Source organism: Cornus florida, unplaced genomic scaffold (genome assembly GCF_030987335.1).
Source record: "Cornus florida cultivar Cherokee Brave unplaced genomic scaffold, ASM3098733v1 CherokeeBrave_3.0.0_Hap2_Chr07, whole genome shotgun sequence".
Lineage (NCBI taxonomy): Eukaryota > Viridiplantae > Streptophyta > Magnoliopsida > Cornales > Cornaceae > Cornus > Cornus florida.
Genome location: NW_026775577.1, coordinates 13,714,277 through 13,730,947, shown reverse-complemented (window position 1 = coordinate 13,730,947; position 16,671 = coordinate 13,714,277). Strand labels below are relative to the sequence as shown.

At 36.0% G+C, this 16,671-nt stretch overlaps 1 protein-coding gene and 2 pseudogenes across 1 annotated transcript; 1 reads left to right on the top strand and 2 right to left on the bottom strand.

Moving 5' to 3' along the window:
* Positions 1–143: 143 nt before the first annotated feature.
* On the top strand, positions 144–1,478 carry LOC132316277 (F-box/kelch-repeat protein At3g23880-like). The gene has a single exon (XM_059814786.1). It carries the CDS (start codon positions 144–146, stop codon positions 1,476–1,478), a length of 1,335 nt encoding a protein of 444 aa, XP_059670769.1.
* Positions 1,479–3,626: 2,148 nt separating this feature from the next.
* On the bottom strand, positions 3,627–5,770 carry LOC132266466 (uncharacterized; annotated as a pseudogene).
* Positions 5,771–7,452: 1,682 nt separating this feature from the next.
* On the bottom strand, positions 7,453–15,157 carry LOC132266464 (serine acetyltransferase 2-like; annotated as a pseudogene).
* Positions 15,158–16,671: the final 1,514 nt, after the last annotated feature.

Genomic DNA, 16,671 nt, shown 5'->3' with positions numbered 1-16,671 from the left:
AGAGTTAGAATTGAACTAAATAAATCCCGAGTAGAATAGGATTATTATTTTAATTGGTAACTTATTTAGTTGACCCTCTTGTTATATATGTATATATAGTCAGAAAGAAGAGCGCTCATCAAGCCAACTTTTCCCCTTCCTGCATGAATCCTTCTACCGCTGAGAAAAGCGAAGCCATGATAAAACGAGTGAATCCTTGTGCCGCTGACAAGAGCGAAGCCATGATAAAACGAAGAAGAATGCGAAGAAATTCATATGGTGACACGCCATATGAAATCATACACATTATACTCTTGAGACTATCCGTCAAGTCTGTGTTGCGATTCAGGTGCGTTAGTAAATCATGGCTTGATGCAATTTCCGATCCCCAATTCGCGAGATCACGTCTCAATGAATCAATTAAGTTTGACCGTCAAAGTATCATCCGCTGGGGCTACAACGGACGTAAGCACAAAAATTTCGACTCCATAGCCTATGACTGCAGTGATAATTCACAGCAAAAACTATGCTTTCCATTTAAGAAGTATAGGAAAGCTGCTGTATTGAGTTGTTCTTGTAATGGTTTAGTACTGTTGTTTCTGGACGACATATGTGTACTGTGGAATCCATCCACTGGAGCATACAAGAGGTTCTCACGTCCTCCTAAATATCACAATTATCCACCACGTGGATTTTGCTATGATTCTTTCCTGGATGATTACAAGGTGCTGTTTTTCCGTGCAAGAGATTTTGTGGTTTACAGTTTCAGAAGTCAATCCTGGACAGAGGCTAAGCACTTCCCTTATTTGGGTTATCGCAGTGGTTCTGGCGTTATTGTCAATGGAGTGTTACACATGGTTGCTTATAAAGACTTGATCAATAATAATGATAATAGAGAGTCGTCGACCTCTGCTAGAGTTGGACCTCCCTCTCCCGGTAGATTGGGCATGGTTGGAACCTCTGATCCACCAACTTTTATGTTCGGTGATTCCTACAAAGAACATCTCCTCGTTTCTTGCAATGCAAAACCCGTTACAAACCAATCTAAGAAGCAATATGGGTGTGTGATTGTTTACTTTGACACGGTGGATCACAAGTTCATGGAGATGCCATCACCAAATTGTATAAATGATGGAGATATGTTTGATTTGATGGTTTTGAAGGGATGCCTCAGTTTATATTTTAGTACCAGTGATATGAACTATTTTGAGGTGTGGACTATGGAGCAATATGGTGAGCATCATTCTTGGACCAAGTTAATTGTCATCCCACACTGGATACGTGAGAGACATATAAGTTCTTTGAAGCTATTGTGTGTTACCAAGGAAGGTAAAATTGTGATGATACTTGATGACAAAAAACTATTCATCTATAATCCTAAAAACAACACGTGCACTCCTCTTGGACAAACAGAGGTTGACGCTAGGCTACGGGCAGTTTCTATTGTGGATAGTTTGGTTTTTCCCATTCCAACACCTCAAGGAAAAGGAAAGAGTTAAAAACCTACAATTGTAAGGAAGTCCATCAAATAATTTCTATTTTTCTAGTTTGTAAGTTAATTCATGTCTTATGATTGTTATGTTTGATATTAGATATTGAAAGAAATATAAATTGTTCCTTTTGTATGGAAAAAAATGGCGTAATTGTTCTGTTTTGTTTTTGTTGTGTTAATTAATTACCATAATTAGAATGTATATTCCCAAACTTCATAATAATCAGCATCAAGGTACATAACAGTAACGCATTAGAGAATCGCACACTCTCAACGATTAATCATCATTGAAGCTCTCCACGAACTCAAAATATTCCGTTACAATTCTTTGTTCGACATAAGCAAGGCTACAAACATAATTGATGACAACTTGGATCCGCTACTGCCAACAATGAAACTGTAAGCTCCATCTGCCGTAGGTTGTGGACAACATGAAAGAATCATGCAAATTGATCTTGCAATTTTGCATAGAGCACTACCAGGAACAAGAACCGAATTTGAAGACGCCACAAATCTCAACAATAAGCAAAGTTTATCGTCACCATGTCTATTTCAGTATGACGCACCATAAAGCACCAAAGTTCCATAACAATCTCCCAGCAAAGGAAGTGAGGATGCAAGAAGTTTTCGAGCAAAAAGGATTCCATTTCACCCCAAGCTGGACTGGAATTGACTACAATCACTTACGTTTTCAGTGCATGCAGAATGTTAGAAAACATAGGCTCATAAGCTAATTCCGGGGTTTTATTAGAACCATATAATATAGGAACTCGCAAAGCAAGGACGGAAGAATACACCTCCTCGTCGATTAAAACATTAAAAAGCCATCTAAGCTTTCTAGTGATCCCTAGTATTACATCTTCTTCAAGATCAGCAGCACTTTTCAAAAAACTAAGAAATAAAGCAACCCGACCAAGCAATAATATTCTTGCTCCATGCATAGCATTACAATTAAAAGATAGATTGAAGTAGTCCTATAGTTACCATTCTGACCTCCAGGGATAATCATTAAATCACTCTCATCAATGAACAACCAGTCCAGAATTTGGAACTTGTGTTCCTGTTTCACTTGAGCTGAATTTAATAAAGAATTCAGTAAATGTAACGCTGTTGGCTCTAGAAGTTCTCCCAACAATTCACTAGCCGATTTCAGGAGTTCCCCTTCACTCACTCAGATTCTGAAAGTTGAGATCGTCAGGACACAGTGTTATTTTTGTTTTTTTAAATTTTATATTGTTCTTCTAATTAACACAATATATTTTAGATTGTATTAAATTTCATTTTTTTTTTTTAAATAATTACAAAATCAACATCCTGAAAGTGTCCAAAACGTATCATTGCCGTATCCATGTCGTGTCTCAACCGTGTCTGACCAGAAAATAAAATATTTACTATTCAGAATACTTCTAGCCGTATCCAATACGTGTCCGAGCCATATCCGCATATTATAAAAGTTTCCAAGTATCCGATACCGCCACGGCACTCTAACAGAAGTATCTGGGCTTCCTAGACTGCATCTACATATCTTTTATAAAGAAGCAGAGACCTAAGGCAGCTTTCTGACACACTCAAAAACATGTGAATGCACTCAATTATTGAAGTTTCACTATTAATTGTGAAGTCATCAGCAAATGCATTGTTCTTATTAATTGTTTCAATCTCTGGTTTAGTAAAGGCCTTCTTTAACCTTTATATTTGTTTTTAATTATTCTTTCGACCTTATCATACAAGGAACATCTCCAACACCGAAAGCAGGAAAATTATAATACAATGAACATCTCTGACACCGAAAAGGAGGAAATGAATACTTATTCTCAAGACAAACAACGATAACTGGAGGATAAATCATTCAAACGCTTAATAATTTAGGCTTTCGCTCTGCCTTTAATTACACATACCGCAAGCTGATTGTTCATTGTTGTAATTTGCTGCTACATGGTACCTCAATGAATCTCTCTCCATGACAAGTCTTTACACCCTAGGAACACACAAAATGACCAAGAAGAAAAGAAACACTTCCAATAAGAAACCCACATAGGTGGGACTAATAATGGGTGACGGACCTTTTTCTTTTCAACCCAAAAACATGCACATTTCCAAAAAGCACAGTACTACAACTTAAGAAGACTGCACATAAGCAAACGAACAATTCCAGTTGCACCCTTTAAATATAGAGCAAGTATATTGATGACCTGTGTAAGAAGGAAGAGAGCTTCAACAGTATCCTACAATGGTTCAGTTATATAGTAGCCAACGTACAGACTAAACTTTGTAAAAGTTTATGTAACAAGACCTCGTTACCGACAGTTGAACTTATCGCAAGCAGGACTTTAAAGCACAGGATCATTGGAAAAAGGAGTACCAAAATGTAAAACACTATAGCATGATCCATCAATGGTGCCAGAACTCCTTGTTGCAGCTTCCCGGGCTATAGTGGGTATCACGGTGCCACCAGAATCACCATAAAGTATAAACAAACTAATTGTATCTTTCATATTTAGCATACCAGTCTCAGCTTTCAGCTACTAAGGTCATCCTTTGGATTTTGGCCTAGCGTATCCCAGATTGATTAGTTTTTCCACCAGCTTTTTCTCGGCATCCGCCTGAAAACCACCATAAGGAAAAAAGAGGCCAGACAATGTATTACAGCCAGGAACAAGAACATCCAACACGCTAAATTATGCATGCACCCAAACAAGTCTGATTGATGAAATCCACAATATCAAGGCAGTTTGTTAATAGCTAAACATCACAAAATATGGAATAAATAGAACTTACGAAAAAAAATATTTATGTAAATGTATATTGTTCATTTACGCATTGAGAGAGATAGATTAAACCTCAAGTATGGTGCTGTTTTTTGGAATGTTGCAAGCCAATATGACATTTAGACCAGTCTTCAAAACTGTGAGGACAGTTGCATGTCAGCCCATGGGCCCAAATAACATATTGTGATAGTAATTAATGCATATCACAATTCACCTAATCAACGAGCAATGCCAGATCCTGTATTATCAGAAGCTCCCCCAATTATGGAAGTAACACTAACTGTGTTTTTCTGTGCATAACCATTAAACTATAAGATGATGATGACTAATAAAATAACAATGACAGATGATTTCAACATTTGTAAGCAAGTACGGCAAGATTATCAACACATGGAGTTATTTATAATTCCCTCTCTAAATTATCAAAATTGAACTTTAGATATTGAATCTTTTGCTGAAATAATAGAAAATCTTATCCCAAAGAATCAACAATGAATGGCAGAAAAAATAGGAAGACCGGCATGATGTAGAAATTGTCAACTTACAGGTCTTGCCGGCAGAGCTGCATATAAATTTCCGAATTTGGCTGAGTTGCAACCGATCCATGCATATATCTACAAAAACAGCATAGTAAATAGAACCACCAGAGAGAAGAAAGCTAAAGAACGGACTAGAAAGTCCTTTTTTTAATCTGTGTTCAGAAGCATTGAGTAGTTTCCCATTTTCCTTTTTACTGAGTAATACTTTGTATCAGTTATGATATCATAGCAAGTAAAAAACAAAATGGTAAATAAATACAGTAATAAAAAATATATATATATTAGAAAACTGTGAGTTCTAATGTGCATCATGCTGATTTCTTTTGTTTGCACAAAGTTAGTTGCATTTAAAACAAATGCCTAATGTTCAGGGTGCCACGAGCGTTCTGAAAGTGACTTTTGACACACACACACCCAAAAAAATTGACAAGTTAAAGTTTATGTAACAAGACCTTGTTACCAACAGTTGTACTTATCGCGAGCAGGACTTTAAAGCACGGGATCATTGGAAAAAGGAGTACCAGAATGTAAAACACTATAGCATGATCCATCAATGGTGCCATAACTCCTTGTTGCAGCTTCCCGGGCTATAGTGGGTATCACAGTGCCAGCAGAATCACTATAAAGTATAAACAAACTAATTGTATCTTTCATATTTAGCATACCAGTCTAAGCTTTCAGCTACTTTCATCCTTTGGATTTTGACCTAGCGTATCCCAGATTGATTAGTTTTTCCACCAGCTTTTTCTCGGCATCTGCCTGAAAACCACCATAAGGAAAAAAGAGGCCAGACAAGGTATTACAGCCAGGAACAAGAACATCCAACACGCTAAATTACGCATGCACCCAAACAAGGCTGATTGATGAAATCCACAATATCAAGTCAGTTTGTTAATAGCTAAACATCACAAAATATGGAATAAATAGAACTTAAGAAATAAAATATTTATGTAAATGTATATTGTTCATATAAACATTGAGAGAGAGAGAGATTAAACCACACGCATGGGGCTGTTTTTTGGAATGTTAATTTTTTTTTTAGGTTATTATATGTTTGTCAACTTTATATAAAACAATATTTATAATACGACTCCCATCTATTGTTAAAGTTCAGTACTGCGAAAAGGAGAGTGCTGATAAAATAAAATAAAGGAGACCGTAATTGATCTTCAAATTTTTTTTTTTTTAATTGTCACTCCAAAAATGAAATAAAAATTAAAGTTAAAAATGTGAACCCAATTGTGTGTGTGTATATATATATATATATATTTTCAAGGAGGCTCTTGTCCAACTGGGCTGTGAGACATCAGCACATAAACCCAATTGTGCATAGGGCTGCAAATGAATTGAGTAAAGCTGAGCCGAGCTTGAGTTCTCTTCTTCATTTATAGGCTCAATTAGGGCTACTCTTGTTTAATAATATAAAATTAAATTTAAAAAATGAGCTCTTGCTCAATATGATTTTAGTTTGACCATGAACGTAAACGAGGTTATAAAACCGTAATCATGTTCACGAGTCCAATATTGTTCAAAATCAACTCATTTACTGCTCGAGCTTGACCTTGGCTCATTTGCTTAATAAACAAATCTTAACTGAGCCGAGTTCAAAGTCATTGGTAATTTGTGAAGTTCATTTACAACGCAATTTGTGAAGGCGGAATGGAGAGTTCTTATTTATTTCTTTTCCTTCCTCCGTTTCCTCTCAATCTACTCTCTCCTTCCTCATTTTTCTCCCTATTAAATTTTGAATTAATATTATTGAAAACCTCCCTCTATAATAGTATTGAAAAGTTTGCAATACTGAACACTCTTCACATTATCTGAATTTTAAACTGAATTCACATTTACAATATGAAACACATAAAGAATATATGACATATAAAATATGACACATATATGATTATATTGCGGTATCATTCTCTGATTGCAGCTCTCTTGATGGGTATAATATTTCATTTTCACGAAGAAAAAAAAATCATGTAAGACTTTCTTTGACTGGGGTAGGGTAAGGATGGACTAGGGTATCAATGAAGCCAACTCAAACCCGGCATGTATTAACCTAAAACCCTTCTCTGTTTTTTTTTAGAGGGTTAGTAGATAGGAGGTTAGGGGGAGGGAGAATCGAACGGAAGACCGTAGGGTGGGATCGTGGAGAGCACCTTAAGGACTTGTCCCTTTTCACTCGAGTAGAACCACCAAGCCAAGTAACTTAAACGGATAAAAGTCTAATTCAAATTTCCCAAAAAGGTTTTCTAAAAAAATATTAAATGGTCCCATCCCGGACCATGTGGTCCCAATCAATAACGAGTTGCCACATAACCAAATGTGGCAACTTGCTATTCAGTGACAAGTTGCCTTCTTCAATTTTTTTTTTTTTGATTACACGGCAACTTGTTATCCACCTAGACTTTACGGTCACGAACTATCTAATAATTTTTTCTAAGTTTTATACTAAGGTTAAGCTTAGGTTGACCCGTAAACCCGTCAACTCAACTGAGCCAATAGATTTGGCAGGATATTCAGTTTTTCTTTTTTCCTCTTCTTCACCCAATGGGATATTCAGGTTGAGCGAGTTGGAATCATTACACATAAACCATGTACCCTAAATCTGAAGATAAGAACATAGAAGTATTAGAAACTAATGCAATGGGTTCACACATATAGAGACGTGGGATACCAAAGATGAAGACAATGTTAAAACTCAAGAAGATACAATCCCAAATATGTTAGCATTACATTACTTTACCATCAACATGTGAGCTCCAAGCTCCAAAATTTACATCTCTCAACTTAAAGAATCAAGACAATGGAGTCAACTCTAGGATCCATCAACTGGTTTTTATTCATATATTGCTTTAACATAACTGTTTCTCTGAGGATTTTTGTCACGCTCAAGAAGGAACCATGCTCTGCGAGATTTGCATAACTGGTGCCAGAACTACAACATTTCAGCATAAATTACAATGAAAGACTGTAAATGATCAAATGGACCGATGAAATCTCGACTAACTGCAATTTTATCTTTCTTTGGCAATTTTGCATTTGACATGATAATATGACATCATTTTCGTCCATTACAGTGAATGGAGAAACCCATTAGCAAGGGAGATCATGCCCATTCATCTCTCTGGTGTTCCCGTTGTCTTTTTCCAAACAGAGTGCACCTGGAAATAATACACGACGACTCCATGAGATAGATAAATAAGCTCTAAGCCTTGAGAATCCATTAGAAACTAAAAGGATAAATAGGAACATAAATAAAAAAAATTGCAGCAGACATGCTAGGAAGGGAGGTTCAATAAAAACGAGATAACATGACCAATTAAGATTCCATCTAGAGACAGCATATAAAAGCAAATTTATCTGACATTTATCTCATATATGTAATTGTTTAAATCGAGAACAAAGAATCTCTCATGAAACCTTACATCTCTTCCAAAAAAATCTCTCTATGATGCCTATTGACAGTTTCATGGAACGGTAGGACACCTTTTCTTCTTTTAGTTTTGATCAAATGTCTAGGATCTAAAATTGAGGGCAATCCTATCATCATCCCTAAATCTGATTCCAGATCTTTGGAAAAACTACCTAAATTAATTACCAAGCAAGCTAATAGGGAACTTTTTAATCGACATAAAGTTCCAATGAAAAATGTCAATAAATCAAAAGTAAGGTACTTGATGCAGGACAAGAAAGAAGGAGATGATAAGCATAATGAGGAAATAAGAAACAAAAGAGTATGAGATGAGAAAGAAAGAAGAGGATGGAAAAAAAATTTGAAGAGTTGAGAAAAGAAGAATGAGGAGGGAGATCTCTGAAAACTTTGCAAAAAATTTCAGATGGTACTCTATTGCTGTCAACAAACATCATTGGGAGTTGAGGACCTTCACATAAATCAATGATTTTAATTAAATGATTCACAACCAACACAAAAAGTTGGGGAATTAGCCTAATGTGAGTCTTGTGTGATTGGAAAATCACTTGCCTCTCCCTCTAGTCATTTTCATATTATTTATTGCATAATAACTTTAATTAGAACACAAATATGGAATGTATCAAACCACTACTGAAACGACCCACTCTACTACGTGGTATGATATTATCCGCTTTGGGCCCAAGTCCGCACGGTTTTGTTTTTAGGTTTTACCCCAAAAGGCCTCATACCATACTAGGTACAGTGCACCAATCGTACATATATAGCACTTTCCCTTTCCACACCCAGGCGATGTGGGATCGATTGTGTACCCCGTAGCCTGCCAACTTCTCGCACCCACCCACAAGGGGCTTAACGTCCTCATTGGCCACACTTCCGGCTGGGTCAGGATTTGATATCATTTGTAACGACCCACTCCACCACATGGTATGATATTGTCCGTTTTGGGCCCGAACCCGCACGATTTTGTTCTTGAGTTTTGCCCCCAAAAGGCCTCAAAGAGTGTACCAATCCTACATGTATAGCACTTTCCCCTTCCACACCCAGACGATGTGAGATTGTGCACCCGTAGCCTCGCACCCACCCACGAGGTGGCCACAACCACTAAGGCTTTTCTTCATGAAAATTTGTAGAGTCTAAGGAAAAAAAGGGATGACAAGTGAAAATCAAACTGAGCTGATTTTGTAACATCTAGAGATTTTCTGGTTAGGAAAATATTAAGGATGTCTCCGATCTTTCCATCCTAGCACCTTGTGTAGGCAGGACCACTACTAAGTAATTTCTTTTTCTTTTCTTTTCTTTTTTTTCTTTTTTAGTAATTTTTTTCTCAAGAAAATGTTATATATCCAAGTGGATCAAATAACTTTTAAGTCAACTTACCCGTAGGAGAAAAAGGGATGACAAGCGAAAATCAAACTGAGCTGATTTTGTAACATCTAGAGATTTTCTGGTTAGGAAAATATTAAGGATGTCTCCGATCTTTCCATCCTAGCACCTTGTGTAGGCAGGACCACTACTAAGTAATTTCTTTTTCTTTTCTTTTCTTTTTTTTTTTTTCTTTTTTAGTAATTTTTTTCTCAAGAAAATGTCATATATCCAAGTGGATCAAATAACTTTTAAGTCAACTTACCCGTAGATCTCCCCTCCGTGGAAGTAACAGCTACATGTTCAAAGAATTCTTTGCTAGCATCTGCATAATCAAATAAAAAACATGACAAGGAAGAAACACGAATCAACCTTTCATTTAGACAGAGTTCTAATATTGCAAGAGCTAGGTGATAACAGTTGCATGTCAAACATGCATGCTTTTGGTAGACCAAATCCATACGGGTTCACCAAGAATGCTTCTTTGCCAACAGTTGACATATTATCGTAAAACATAATTAGACATATGCCATCATTTTACTTAGGGTTTCAATACCGTGATGAAGAGCTAATTAGAATTTAAAAATAGCTAGCAAATCCTTTATTTTTATTGTTCAGCCATATTTTAATATAGCCAATGTAATCCTTAGATAAAGGATCCATTCATGTCTCTTTGGCATTACTCCCACCGCTTCTAGCTGATCGACTCTCTAGATTTAGAAAATAACGTATTTGTCCCAAAGAAGTGAAAAGGCATGGGCTTTTAATTATTCATGATAATATAGCCATCATCCAAAAAGAAGTGCCTTTTCCCCACTGCACGAACATAGTCTCCTACTTTTCAACCTAAGGGAACAAGGAATCACAACTCTAAAGAGGGATGGGATCATTATGTATATACGCATACCATGCTTCATTGTTAGAGATGGATCTTGCTCATTTACATATCCAATCACCTTTGCTGGTATCCCTGCCACCATGCTTCAAATAATAAAAGGTAAAATAAAAATATTATCAATATGAAAACTAATTTCTTACTGATCTCAGATAGCAAAAGCATTTTTCATTGATAAGCTGAATACATCATGTTCTACCTGTGTGGAGGAATATTCTTTAACACAAGGGAACCAGCAGCTATCATTGCTCCTTCACCTATTTTTATATTCCCAAGTATAGTAGCACTAGCTCCAATCAATGCACCTTGACCTACTTTTGGATGACGATCACCAATTTCTTTTCCAGTTCCCCTTAAAGTTACACCCTGCCAAACATTTTTGTGATGATCAAAATTATTCTAAAAGAGAATCATCTTATAGATATTCAATCTGTTATCTGACATTACCGAATTGCAATATTATAAAACATGTTAACTTTCAGGAAAAAAAATATCAGAAAACATGTTCAATGAAGATATGATATAATTTCAATTTCAATTTGAGGTTATAGTTTATACATACATTTACACAAATTCATGTTTTCAATTGAAAGGAAGGACATGGAGTTAAACAAATGCACCGTTTGGAGAAAAACAAGAAGAATTGAGAGAGAGAGAGAGGTAAATCAACAAAAAGAATACGAAGATGATACAAGTACAAAACAAGGTCCATAACAGCACGTCAATGACCCGAGTCAAATTCACAAATCCTGTTTTACCACTGCTCTACCTAGGACAATGTTTATGACCTAGCACAAAATTGCAAACTTGAAAAACCTTCACCCATGCTTAAATGTGAAAATCTCCACAATTATAGCTTCATCAAACAATGATCTGGTTTTCATCTAAATGGTCCAGTTATCAACTCTGTGCAAATGCACATGATATTCATCTTTAAGACTCTTGTTAAAGAAATAGTTGAATGTAATTGTTTTTTTCTTGTCTTCCAGGTTTAAAAATGCATTTTAATGAATATGAATACATTAAGTGAATGATTTTATATCAATTTACCAATCTGTCAATCATCCATCAAATAATGGCAAAATAAAGGAAGATTTGGCTTACCTGCATTAGAGAAACTCTATTTCCTATAACAGCTGTTTCACCAATAACTACACCTGTCCCATGATCTAATAGTATTCCCTCTCCAATTCTTGCAGCTGCATTAAAACAACAAATATGTTAAAAATATAGAGTAAATAAATAAAATCAAGAATGATATATTGGCTAGAAGATTTTCAATATTTTACATGATACAAAAACTTAAATAGAGGGAAAACAAAAAAAAAAAAAACAAAGTTTTAGTCTATGGTAGCATTATTGTACGCGGACACGCGGACACAAGTCCTAAATATTTTGAAAGTATGCCCAAATACCTTTTCCATTTCTTTGTACTGACTTCATCAACATAGTTCTGTTTAAAATCACAAAAATATGTCATCTAAAAAATTTAAAAGTTTGTTTGAGCTGTTTCTAACATAAGTTTCCACCATGTTGACAATCTTTAATATGAAAAGAATGGCATTTTATTTCTAACAAATCTCAATGACAGGATTACAAACCCAAAGAGTATGAAGAAGAAAGGAAGTGTAATATACCCGGATGTATGTCAACTCCAAAAACCTAGATAATTCAAAGGTAGCTGCATTAGATGAAGTAATTGAGAAGGCACCAGTCACCGAGTTGCACTAATGTATATCGAATATTATAAAGGTCAAAAACTACCTCACTAATTCGACTTTGTAGTGCCAAGGCCAACACTTTGCGTCCTTGGTTCCACAAAGCATGTGCTATGCGATATGTTTGAATAGAATGGTAACCCTACAAAAGCCATTAATCCGTTACTACTAGATGCCTTCAATGTTTCAAGTCTAAATAAACAAAAACAAAAGAACTTTGCTAGTCTTAAGGGTAAATCAAACAACCACCACCAATTAACATATACCTTATGAAAGTATGAACAAGAAGAAATATCGTTCTTCATTTTTTTTGTAAAAATAAAAAATAAAAATAAAAATAAAAAAAGAAGAAGAAAGAAAAGAAAAGAAAAGAATAACGTTCTATGCAAATGAATGCTGAAACTGTATGAATTAAATATTTGTGTATTTGTTGTGTTTAGAGAGAGAAAATGACTGGTTAACCAATTTTGACATTGGAACACTGCCATTAACACAACCAATAAAATGACACAAACAAATAAGTAATCAAAGAGGATTCTACATTACATTTCAAAAAGTTATTTATAAGGAAAAAAATTAATTACAATAAAGAACAAGTACCTTAAGGTATAAAAGAGCCGAGCAATATGACAAGCAAGAAGGATCCCTGTCTTAAAATGCCTGTGAAAGAAGATTTTTAACCATTAAAATCATTTTCCTAAAATAAAAAATAATAGACTACCATGAATGCAGCCAACAAAATTACCTGTACATCCAGGCGAATTGAACGTTGAATCCCTAGATCATGCATCATTACATCACAGAATATATCCATTAATTGTGTTGCCAAGAGTGTCAGATTTTGGAGTCGATTGGCAAGAACAAAGCCCAATGCCCGCTCTAAACAATCATGACACAAAATACTGGCATACAAGAAGCTGCTTAAAATTGGCTCCTTCTCTGCCTGAAATATTTCATTGCAGCAGCCACTGTATCAGAACTCACGTTAACAAATAATTTCTTGACCAGAAAAGATCCTCTTTTAGATATTCCTAATTTCCAGAAGTTTCATGATGGACAATAAGTTGACCTGCTTCCACTACCTTCATCTTCCTAAAAGTATGTATAAAACATTGCGCCAGTGGTGAAAAATTCCGGTAAGAGTTATAAAGAAAACTATACAAACCTACCTAAATGACGTTATATTATGCCCCTCATCCCAATAGGTTGTGTATTATACCAAATTCCATCATTATCCTTGCCTTCATCCCATATGAATCACGTGAATTCTCTTTTTCCAATCTTTCCTAGTATACACCATGTCTCCTCGAATATTTAATTTTTTAAGATCATTTTTAATTACCTCATTTCATGTAAGTTTTGATCAACCACTTTGTCATTTCCGTCTAGGAAAACAACTCTAACTCGTCCAACCGGTGCTTCTTCAACCGGATCTACGACTTATGTGACCATAACACCCAAGTATACTTTCTTTAATTTTATCACTAATAGGCGCTACTCCTAAATTTCCCCACTCATTCATTACCAACCTGCATAATTCTTTTTTCTTTTTCTTTTTTATAAGTACTAACCTGCATAGTTCATAAGCGCTTAATTTCCCTGAATAGAAATACAAATCTTGCTAAATGCCAGTAGGATACACACTCCCAATTATGAACTGTGAACAGACTATGTACTCTTGCCACTTTGTCTTTACCGCTAGGAGGCAAAGCCCATACGTCTGTCTGTGCAGCATATAGTATATGTTTGTGAGAAACTAGCGACATTTGTCCATCTAATAAGCAGGAAATCCAGTCTATAAAACAATTTTATACATATATTCATGTCAAGTATTAATAAAGATGACAAGAGGTTTCCATTAAAAACCACCTTGTTTCTCCCACCACTATTATTTATTTATTTGGATGACGTGCAACCCTAGCAACCACCCGCCCTTTGGTCTTGTAGCTACCAGGTAAACCCCCGGCTACTCACCCCGACCCCACAGTGCAAGTAGCATTTCAAGTCACAAGTCCCACCACTATTTGATTGCCAAGAAAACATGAGAAAAAATCTTGAACCTTTTACTCTGTGAAACTATATGGTTAAGTAAAGCAATTACCAAAATAATCACATGGCCAAGTAAAGTCCAGTTCTTTGACCTTTTTCTCCATTATCAAAACAACCCATGTGGTGGGTTAGGAATCAGTTCTTTAAGTAACACCCATCTAAACTTAAGTGAAGTAACTACCAAAAAAATAATATGGCTAAGTGAAGTCCAGTTCTTTGTACCTTGTCTCCATTTTCAAAGAAACACAGCTGGTGGGTTGGTTATCAATTCTTTAAGTAAAACCTGACCTCCACAATGTATTTTGACTCCTCCATTTCAAAACACCCAAGTGCTAGTGGTGGATTACGGAAAAGTTTTTTTTATAAGTAAAACCCATATAACCTTCACACTTTGTGTACATATATGTGAATCAATTATTTCAGTTAAGCCTGTGTGTGTGAAACACATATCTAGCTGATAGGAAGAAGAGCATACCTCCATCTTAGCCTCTTCTCTGACAGCATTCCAGATGGAATCAGCAACGGTAGAACCCGAATTGACAACCGAATTCGAATCATTACGGTTGGGAATCCCCATTGCATAAACCGGGAACACCCTCTCCAATCGGTAAATCGATTTGGAGCCAGCCATTATCGCGGCTTTATTATCTTCTTGTTCGAGAACTGTGTGTTGCGATAGCATTTCGGGGAGAGAGAACCAAGTGTCGTCGCTCAAACAAGCCATTCAATGATGAGTTAGGGTTTTATTTTGAACGACTGGCTCTAGAGAGAGAGGAGAGAGAAATAGGGTAGTGGGGCGGTGGTGGTGGCGGCAGCTGCTTTTTTTTTCTTTTCCCGTTGAGAGTTATTTATTGTTAATCATTTGTGTTGTATGTTCTTTTTATGTAGTAGTGTGCAATTATTGTGTATTGGGAATGTTTTGGGCGACGATAATTTTTATTGATTGGGTGGCTCTTCTTTGCGCTAGTCTTCTAGATTTGGTTGACCCTTTCATTACAAGTTACGTACAACTTTGTTAGGTCTCACTTCTTATACAGGCTTTATGCAAAACTAGTTCCTACTTTTTAAAAAAGTGCATACAAGTCTACAAAATTAAAAAAAAAATGTATAACTAATTCCTCTAGCCAATTTTAAAATTGAAAACCCCATTTTATCCTTTTGTTTCCCATTTTGCACCCTCACCATTTGTGCATAAAAGGCCCTCAGCAATTGTGCATTTAAGGACCTCCACCCCTAAACCCAATTCCCCCCCCCCCCCCTCTCTCTCTACATGTCTGCTTTAATTCTATGGGGAAAATTTAAAAACTGACCAATTGTACATTTTGTATGATGGTGTCTGAATTTGGATGGCTTTGCTTCGACCCAACAGTGAGGTCGAAGCAAAAAATTTCATTGAAGACCCAACAGTAAGATTGTTTTGATGATAAATTGTAGTGAAGTTGAAGTCCTGGCATCAGGCGCTAGTTTCGTAATGCACCGAAGAAGCTGTTATTCTTCAGTAAATGGGCTGCTTTCATTCCATAACAAAAAAACAATTTCCTGGACATGAGGACCCAGTAGTTCTTGGGTCATAGACAGGTTGTAATTTTTTTTTTTTTTTTTAATATAAAAATTATTATGTCAGTGTGGTGAAATTTTATTATTCTTGTTTAATTTGATGGCTATTGAAATTTATTGAGTTAAGTATCATCGGAGGATTGATTATGGTTTTGGCTAAAGCTTCTGAGATTAATCTGTTATATAAGCTAAATAGTGAAAACCAAAGCAATTTTTTTTTTCTGTATTTACTTCAGTTTCATTTTGATTTCTAAAGAAAACTTATATGTGATTTCTTGTTCATCAGTCAGTGTTAGTGAAGTTGAAGCACTGTTTGAACTATTCAAGAGTATTAGCAGTAACTTAGTTGATGACGGATTAATAAACAAGGTAATGTTTATCGGTAGTTCATACCAAGACTATACCCAGTTCCGGTGAATTCCACTCCGGCCAGTTCCGGTGAGCTCCAAGCTTCTGTAAAACCCATGTCAGTTCAGTGCATTCATTTTCGGCGAAACCCACTTCAGTTCGGCAATGTGTCCACGCTACCTAGGCCCACCGTTGCAAAAACGCAATAGTGAGCTCATAAAACTGAAACAGAGCTCGCCGTTTTTGTTCACCTAAGTCGAATACAAGTCGATGAGTTCACTGATTTATCACCGGAGAAGGCAAGTATGCCGTGAAGCTTGCTGTCGATCAGTTCACAGGAGCTCGGAATGCAGCTTGGCTTCCGCCGGAATCAATGGTCACTTATTGACCCAAACTGGAACAACGGCTGAAGCTTGCGAACGACGAACCAGAACTGGAACAGCTAGCGATGGAAACAGAAAGATATGGGTTTTGATTTTTTGACAATATGAAATGATATGCCGATATGGGTTTTAAACTTTTGATTCT

Bases quoted from the DNA above. Each gene is read 5' to 3' on its own strand.
- LOC132316277 (XM_059814786.1), top strand. From the start codon at position 144: ATGAATCCTTCTACCGCTGAGAAAAGCGAAGCCATGATAAAACGAGTG.